We start from the raw sequence: 9,678 nt of genomic DNA on the forward strand, positions 1-9,678 counted from the left end.
CCCATCGTCTAGGACGGCGTAAGTGTCCAGGACCTTGTCCTCGTAACTCAGGAGCACTCTGACCACTTTGATGAGCACTCGGGGGGTCCCGCTATGCTTGGGGTCTATGTGGAGCACTCCTGTTGGTCGGTTGCCTTGTTTTGCTAATCTTCGCTGGTGGGCCCCGCACAGTGATGCGCGGTGAGCGGCGCCCGCCTGGTCTGCCTCACGCCACTGATCAACTTGGACGGGGTTCAGTGTCTTGTATTCGTCGCACTGTGCCAGCCAGTGTCCGCCGTCGCAGTAGGTACAGACGATCTCCCATTCCTCTCTGGCGGGGGAGTTGTGACTCGGCGGTGGTGGCGCCGACTCGGGGTAGTACGGGTGGCACTGTCGGTCCCCGTGTCTGCTGCGACAGTCGGGACACCAGGGGGTGGTTTCAGGACTGGTCTGTGGTGACACCGCCTCGGCCTGATACATCACCGTGACGGGCCTACTTGGTTGTCCTGGCGGACGCTTGTTGCTGTCGTGCAGGACCTCCAGGTGGGCACCGTCGCACTTGCTGCATCTTTTCTTTAGGCGGCACTCAGCTGCCATATGGCTGCGTGCGCAGCGGAAGCAGCGGCGGTTTACTTTGATCCACTGACTCACCTCGTCAGCGGTCAGCCTCTTGAAGGTGTCACATTGAGACAGCCAATGTTCATTTTCACAGTACTGACAGACAGCCTTCCACTTCTCCTTGACGTGGGTGTTGTGGCTCGTCTGCCGTGGCTCAACCTCGGCTTGGTGCATAACTGTCACGGACCGGCGGTTGTCATTGAACCTCCGCGGTCCATCTCTAGGGCTAGAGTCACTCCACACGAATGTGTCCAGTCGTAGACTGCTGACCTCCCTGGCGAGGAAATCAGCTAGGTCTAGGAGGGATGCTTCTGGGCCGTTGGGGTCACGGTGGTCTCTCTGCAGCCGAAAACGCTCTTGACGGGCTGGAGGGAGCTTCTCCAGTATCCGCTCCACGTTAGAATTTGCATACAGTTCATGTCTCCCCTTCTCCTTTTGGGACCCCAGCATCCCCACGAGGGATTGTACCTTGATAGAGAGGTCATCCAGTGCTCTATTGTCTTTGGCTGGGGGGAGGCGGTCGATATCTCGTATTTCTTGGATCACGTAATCCCATATGCGTCCATAGCGCTGGTCGAGGGCCACCAGAGCCGCGGAGTATGGGGTGCTTGAGTTGGAATATGCCAGCGCTATGTTATGCGCTCTGGGCACCTTGAGATGCTTGAGGAGGATGGCATATTTGTACGACTCGTCGGGGACATCGGACATCATAGTCTCCAAACACATGCGTAATTCCGTGTACTGTGCTCTGTCCTCGCGCGTAAAGTCTGGGAACGTCGGTGTGCCAAGGTAAGACGCCATGGATGGCTGGGACACCGATGAGCGTAGGGGGAGAGGCCTCCTGGGCGAGTCTCCCCGTACGTGGGGTAGTGGGTTAGTGCTGGGTGGGTACCAGAGGCCGGGCCCCCAGGTGCTGCTCCTCGGTGCCGACTGTGTATTAAACTCAACCTTGGTTTGGGTCGGGGGTTCGTAACGCAGTGGCTCGGGGCTGGGGTCGGGGCTGTACTGGGCCTCCTGGTCCAAGATGGGTTCGTGCTGGTGGGCTTGACATCCCTCCTCTTCCTCCGCTAGGTCCTGGAGTCTTCTAGTTAGTTTCTCGGCGACGTAGGCGGGATCTTCCCGTTGGCTGGGTCCCGTATAGACTGGTTGCGGAGGGGGCTCGGCGACGTAGGCAGGTTCTTCCTGCTGGCTGGGTCCCGTGTAGATGTGTTGGGGAGGGGAAGGTGCCCTCGACCCGTGTCGTGATGATCTCCGGGAGCTCCGGGTGGAGGAGTGAGGGGTCACCCTCTGGAGTAGTTGCTCCACCATCTGCGCCTGCAGCCGGTCTCTTTCCATCTCGCGCTGTGCATTGGCGGTGTCGCGCTGTGCATCGCGTTGCGCGTGGGCGGCGTCGCGCTGCATGTTTTCTTCAGCCTGGAGGCGCCTCTCTTCCAGTCTGATGGTCTCGCGCTCGTTCTGTTGTTGCGCTTGGAGACGTTCTCTTTGTAGTGCAGAATGTTCGCGCTCACTCTGTTGTTGCGCTTGGCGGCGCTCTCGTTCCGCTGCAGAGTGTTCGCGCTCGCTAAGGGCTTGTGCTTGGAGTTGGTCGCGCTCACCCTGGAGTCGGTCTCTTTCGGTTGAAGCTGTCAGCGTGGCGATCAAGGCTTGCGCCAGTCTCTGGTCAGCCTCGCTGGGGGATGACACTGGTGGAGGTGATCGAGCGCCGACAGGGCTTGGTGGAGACCTGTTCTCTTGGCGCGCTCCGAGGTCTATCTCCTGGGCGCGGTTCTCTTCCCGTGGTTGCGCACCGAGGGCTGTCTCGGGTGCGCGCTCTTGGGTTGGTTGTGCACCGGGGTCTATCCCTGGAGCGCTTTCTTTATCCTGGAGCGCTCCGGGGTCTATCCCGGTGACGCTGTCTGGAGGTATAGTCACGTCATGTCCCGCTTGGTCCCCCCCGTGAGCTAAGTCAGTTTTGTTTGAACCCTCTGGGGTCTCTACTGGCGGGGCCGCCAAGTCGATAGGAGTGGGCATGCTTAAACTATCCGTTTTATTCGTATTTAACGTCCGTTTAGATAAGCTAGGGGGTAGAACGAAAGCGAATTTCTCCAGATATGGAGGTGGCTGACGTTTGCGCTGCGGGCGTTCTAGCTTGGGGGAGCCGCTTGGGGAGTGTTCACTGCTGGCCATGGTTAATATTATATTAAATATTACACTGATACCCTCCGGCTCGAAGGACCAATTGTAACTGAGGGGTTACAAAACCCTGACTGTATTAAAGATTGTGATATATTAAACCACTGCTAGTTATGTACTTTAATTACTGGCCAAACAGTACATCAAATATTGATGATGAACACTCACAAGAACACGGCATTGACACAGAAATTCTATTGGAGGGTAATTTATTATTATTAGGCAACGTTAGGTTACAGTTTGAGAATTAGGGTCGCGCTTGTATGGCGAAGAATATACGTAAAGTCAGTCAAGAGCATAAGTCACTAAGAATAGTAGGAATCCTATGATGGGTCTAAGCTGACGCCACCTGTTGTATAGTAGCAATTATATAGGGCAACACCGGTACCAACTGGAGACAATGGGTTCCCTCCGGGGTGTAAGGCCTGGAGGGTAGAGGAATGTTCGGGTACTCCGTCTGAGTCAACGAGGAATAAAGAGTCTCCAGGTACAGGAGTCGGTGCTTGTACTCCCTTGATCAGCAGACAAAAGCAATAGTTGTAATCCAAGATGCTCGACAGCATTGACGACAGCTAGCCAGCCCCTTCCACGAGGCAGGCCCGAGTGGTAATCCTCATGAGGTTAAATCCCAAACGATAGTGGAAATCAACGGTGCTCTTCTCCGGTAGTCACGGTCCCAAAGCAATATAATCCAACCAGGAATGGTTCTGCAATCGCCGATGCCGATTCTCCTGTGCACTATACTTCACATTAAACTAGGTCGAACTTGACGTTACTTCACTAAACTCTGACACTTTTACTATTCTATTCGCACATGTTCTAAACGCACGGTTGCTCACTTCAATGTTACCGAACTTGTCACACTGCTGCTTTAGACGAACTGAAAGAACCACTGCTGGGCACACCTGCACCAGCATATATACTTAAGTGGCAATCTAGTACCAAACCTCAGTTCTTGTCTGGTATCACTACACTGCCTCTGGGCATGTTCTGACATGCCTGAAACTCGCCCATTGCACCTGTCTGAGTGCGAGACTGCCTGGAGCCTTCGTCAGGGGGCATTATTCATAGGGAAAGTGAATGTTACTATGATTTACACGCAGGCTTAAAGGGATATACCGTGTATATATAAAATAATATACAAAGTATATAAAACAATAAATGCAGATTCTCAACTTTAATCTGGCCCTTCACAACACACGCTATGCATAAAATATATAGGTCCGCGGAGAGGCATGCCGAGGAGGCCGTGCAAACTGCAATGGAATATGGGGCATCTCTCTCTTTACCTAATATTTTGATTCTATCCTGACATTTTTCAGTTGGAAGGGCAGTCTATATGCGTAACAGTAAAAGAAAAAAAAAAAAAAAAATTAAGGGCACTTTTTTGATGAGGCTCAAAAAGGCAGGTGCTCAGGCACCCCTTGGCCTCTATGTGTGCACGTGCCTGCTACTGCGCATGGGCGTTGAGCAACAACGGCTCCGCGCAGATTACACGACACGTTGTCGGCAAGTTTTTGGCGTTATTCCAAAACGGAAACACAATTTAGCGTTTTCAGTAGGGCCAAAACGTTTCCTGCCAAAACGGCATTTCTATCTAATAGGGACAGCAAATGTATTCAAAAACCTATTCAAACGAGCACAAAAACAGTGTGTGTAACAAGGGCCTCAGTGGTAAGAGACTCAGATCAGAGCCAGGCCCTGCTCAGTGGTAAGTACTTAGACCAGAGCCAGGCCCTGCTCAGTGGTAAGAGACTCAGACCAGAGCCAGGCCCTGCTCAGTGGTAAGTACTTCGACCAGAGCCAGGCCCTGCTCAGTGGTAAGTACTTAGACCAGAGCCAGGCCCTGTGCAGTGGTAAGAGACTCAGACCAGAGCCAGGCCCTGCTCAGTGGTAAGTACTTAGACCAGAGCCAGGCCCTGTGCAGTGGCAAGTACATAGACCAGAGCCAGGCCCTGTGCAGTGGTAAGTATTTAGACCAGAGCCAGGCCCTGTGCAGTGGTAAGTACTTAGACCAGAGCCAGGCCCTGTGCAGTAGTAAGTGGAGCACTCAGACCAGAGCCAGGCCCATTACACATGAGTAATGAGTAAAAATTTAAAATCTGATTTGTTGATTTTTGTCTAGGATTTGAAGGGTCAAAGTTTACTTGAATTTGCAGTGGGGATTCCCCTGAGTGGAAGTGTTGAGAAGAAGTCACAGAGGGCACGGCACGTTAGAGGACCTATGACACTGTGTGTCCTTGCTAAGAAAATAGCCACATCGCCATTTGAATGATAGCAGTGCTGAGGCTGAACAAGTCTTCCCTGACAACGTCTAATATCACTATCAATGAATGTTGTTGTTTACATGTATCCCCTCCCTACTTCCCATTTTCCCACGTGGAATGCACCTGATTGGATAAATGACTGGTGCTCTAGTGAGGCATCTAGTGGCTGAATGTCATCTATAGCACCTTTCATTTCTTCTTTAGCCTTCTTTCCTCCTTCTCTCTCATGTCTTCCGTCTTATTGTCCCTCAGGTCACTGGCCGTCCTATAACATCCCCTTCCACAGGAGGGTCTACATGCTGAGTGGCTATGAGAAGATGCGTGAGGACTATGGAGATGACTTCTCCTATGACCTCTGTCCCCGAGCCAAGATCTTCCGCCGTGACCAAGGTGGCGTGAAGGACCTGGACTCCCTCAAGTACATCATGAGATTCAACGGTTTGTATTTCTGCTCCTTTTTGTCAGTAGTACTCTTAAATGGATAGGTCAGACTTTTGGACGTTAAGTGGTATGAAATACTTGTTATTAGTATAGTTGATGCAATGCCATTAGCTTACTCACTGTGTCCTGTGGTCAGAGTTCTGGCCCGGTTCCGAGTCTGGCTCATCACAGTAACGTTAGTACAACTGCAAGGCACTGTGAATCCTGTTTATTTTTAGTAGCTCAAAAGTCATGGAAATAATAGCTTATCACAGTAACGTTATAGCAAAGCTAATGCTAACCGTATCACAACTCATGGAAGATAATGTTAACCGTATTGGCTATTTGGTGATTTGGAGGAGAGGGAGCGAAAGGGCTCATTCTCTGGCTCGCCTAGGACATCGATCGATCTATGTGAGAATGTGTGTGAATTTCACTCTATGCTGTAACAGTAATGGAAGACATGAAAATTAAAATCTGAATCTGTAGTTTAGTTTATCTGCAAACTACATCCTGCAGCCATGTACTGGTGTCATATACGTCAGAGCTAGGTAGCTATAACCAACCGTCATGCTAACCATCTGCTGGAGCCTAGCATGCCAATATTATAGGAAATGCGCTTAGTAGCTTTCTACTGAAAGCACAGAGAGGAAATTGGTATCTATCTTCTTCTCTGACTGGAGAAGATGGTAAGCACTTTTCCCACAATGTTGGCGTGTTCCTTTAACAAAAAATATTTTCTAAATAAACGAACCTAGCTAGCGGTTAGTTGTGTTCTTGGGAAATGTAGTCCATAAAATATAGAACTTCCTAATCACAGCCTTAAATTAATATACGATTATCAGTTGTATTTGTTTTACAACATACAAAAAAAACAGTTGCTATAGGGAAAATTATTTTCCCTGAATCACATTTGCACAAGGGGGGCGGGACTAGTGGAATATCATCTCTGTTTATTTCACCAGTGGATTATTGTTTGTTTATCAGACTACAAAAAGGATCCATACTCCAAGGGCGACCCCTGCAAAACCATCTGTTGTCGTAACGACCTGAAGACAAAAAAACCTTCAGCAGGAGGGTGCTATGACACTAAGGTAGGACCCTTTATAACGAGGTCACACTGGTTGAAAATAATTATAATATATATATATATATATATATATATATATATATATATATATATATATATATATATATATATATATATACTTTAAGCTTCTCACTTATCACTACTGTCAGATGAAAATCGAATTTGTGTTCAAACAGAATTACATTTTCAGGGGATTGATTTTCCCATTGATTTCTATGCATTTTCTGATGGGTGTCAATTGGTTTTAGGTTTATGGGGCTTTACTTACTTATTCACATTAGCTGCAACCTTTTTGCGATAGGTCACACCCATTGCCACACCCCCTAGAGCAAAAACTGAGGCCACTAGACTCAGAGTGGGGACCAACTGACTGACCGACCAACAGACGGAGTTACAGAGCTGCTAGTCGCAGCTAAAAAAAAAAAAAAAAACACAAAGTGTAATTGTGCAGTGTTTTTCTCCTCCTTTAACACATGTCCTTCTGTCTCCTACATCTATCCCCTCAAGGTAACAGACTTCCACATGGCTGAGCAGCTCCGCGCGGAGGCCGTGAACGGGCCGACAACACAGGGAGGCCTCCCTCCATTTTCCTGGGACAAGTTCAACAGCACCGCCCACCAGGGCCTGCCCCGCTTCTACAACTTCACCTTCGTCAGCATGCAGCCCAGCCTCTTCATGCCCTGAGGCAGGGGTGGGGGTGTGTGTGTGCGCGTGTGCGTGTGTGTGTTTAAGAGTTGCAGGAGGAAGGAAGGTGAAGAGATAGTTGGGTCTCATTCACCAATGGACTTAAGACAAAAGTTAAGAGCAAATTTCATCGTAGCTCCACTTAAGACCTTTTCGGGCAGATTTTGGGATTCACGAACGGTCCCTTCTCTGGGATTCGCTCGTAGCTAAGAGCAGGATTTAGGAGCGCTGAAGAGCAGTCGTAAGTCGGACAGACTGGTATGCGCTGTGTTTATTTGGGAGAATTCATGGTGATTGTGTTCACGTCGATTCTACAGACATCCATGGAATTAAATAATCATAATATTAATAAATACAACAATATTTGTATGATAAAAAATTATGTTTTACATTTACAGTCATGCCTCAATGACGCATCGTGATGTCCAAAAATAAATAAAAGCACTACACCAACACTACAAATGACAGTGGATAGATAAATAAATAAGAACTAAACCCAATTGTGTGGATATAGCTATAGTGGAATAGACTGTATTAATATTCCATATTTATACTGTCTTGTTGCACGCTCCTGGCCACCTGCCTCAGTGCATGCACACGCACACACACGCGCATACTATATAGCCTACGTGCGTAATGAATGAACAGTAGGCTTATATTATTCGAATGACTTGTTTTATTAGGAGATCGCAGATACTGTATGCGCTGCCCTATAGTAGTAAAGGCTTCCGCAGACGTCCGTGTCACGCACCGGTGTCACACAAGGCTGCTCGGCATGTTGGTTGAAATCGACCTGCATTAAATGTACAGCATGAGTCAATGAACTAGCATGATAAATGTAGGAAATTGGTATGCAGTGGTACGCTTGACTATGAAACCTCAAACGACTGCGGACATGCCGCGCGGAGTCTGGTCCGCTCACAGTACGCCCGACTCTGTGGGAGCCTTTACTACTATAGGGCAGCGCATACAGTATCTCCTCTAACAAGATATTAGAGTAATATAAGCCTACTGTTCATTCATTACGCACGTGTGTGTGTGTGCACTGAGGCAGGTGGCCAGGAGCGTGCAACAAGACGGTATAAATATGGAATATTAATACAATATTCCACTATAGCTATAGTGTGCTGTATGATGACAATACATTTGAATCTAATCTAATTTTGATCCGTCGCAAATCGATTCCGCATACCTGTTGAATACGGGGGTCAGCACATCACAGATGCAAGGCTGACCCCTCGCTTCCGTTTTGCACACGGCCCTGGTCTTATAAGGAGCTGGCAGGGCGTGTCTGTATGCAAATTCAGGTGTATGAGAACACGCTTCCAGTTTGAGAATGAGTGACCTACTTCATTCAGGGGATCGCAGCTGCGATTATTTTGAGAGAACTTAAGAGAACATCTCCACGCGTTGATGAATCCGGGGGTAACTGTCGTAGGTTTTCTCTTACGAACTTCCAATGAGGTTGTCGTAAGAGGAAACTTATGACAATGTTGGTGAATGAGGTCCAATGTTCATCCAAGGAGAACGTCAAATGTGCAATTTGTTGTTTTTCTTTTTCTCGTATGACATCGGGTTAAAATCAAAAGCAAAACTAGGGAGATTTTAAAGACCTTTTTTTAATCCTTAAATCCTCGGATGTTAAGGCGTTCTTTTTAGAAATCGAAGCTTTGCAGATGATGTTGGATCCTGAAGAGATGCGTCTCCGTGGCAAAGTGACAATAATTTTTTTATGATGGTAGTTTAATGACTATCTGCCTCAGGGAAGAAGTTAATGATCAAAGTCAGAGCTTTTCTGTGCAGTTTGCCTTGGATATTAAGAATGATCTTAGCCATGTTTTCATAAACACTGAATCACACAACCCCTTGTGTTTTGAACCAAATGCTGTGTCAAATCCTTTAGTTTTTAGTTTTTAATCCCAAATTCAAGATGGCCTTCTCCAGGTCATTGTTTTTAAATTATTTGTCATAATTCTATGAACATAAATAGAGCATGCAAGCCAATGGTATTGTTTTATTGTTAAATTACTACAATTCTCAGGGCTGTTGATGCAGTCATGTTTGCCATGACAAATGGATATATTGTAAAATATGTGCAAAATGTATGTGATTGAACGTTTTTTTTATGTATGTTCTTTTATGCAATGTTGCACTTTCACAACGTAATTTCCTATGCTTGAACATAAACATGTTGTAATGGTCCACAAACACTCATGTCTGTTGATTTTGCACGTGTAAATCTTCATGTTTTATTTAGTTTGTTCGTTTTTTTTTTTTGTCCATTAATGATTCCTAATTAATCTTTAATACATTAATTTGAATTAATTAAAGAAGTAATCTAAGAAGTTTAAGAGAGTGCCCAAAGATTATGATGGATTTTGCATCTCTGGAGTCAGATATTTTCAGTGGAGTTCAGTTATATTATCATACTGGCCAATCGCGTCTCGC

The 9,678-nt window shown here is 47.2% G+C and overlaps 1 protein-coding gene across 1 annotated transcript in view; it reads left to right on the top strand.

Annotated features, from left to right (window-relative positions):
* The window catches only part of plbd1a (phospholipase B domain containing 1a), a 31,250-nt gene extending 21,821 nt beyond the window's left edge, over positions 1-9,429 (top strand). Inside the window, exons 9-11 of the mRNA XM_084328547.1 lie at positions 5,289-5,474; positions 6,444-6,550; positions 7,054-9,429. Coding sequence (XP_084184673.1) covers positions 5,289-5,474; positions 6,444-6,550; positions 7,054-7,230 — 470 coding nt within the window. The 3' untranslated portion in view covers positions 7,231-9,429. The remainder of the gene's footprint in view (positions 1-5,288; positions 5,475-6,443; positions 6,551-7,053) is intronic.
* The last annotated feature ends 249 nt before the right edge of the window (positions 9,430-9,678 follow it).

This window comes from Notolepis coatsorum, assembly GCF_963971535.1.
Source record: "Notolepis coatsorum genome assembly, chromosome: 14".
NCBI lineage: Eukaryota > Metazoa > Chordata > Actinopteri > Aulopiformes > Paralepididae > Notolepis > Notolepis coatsorum.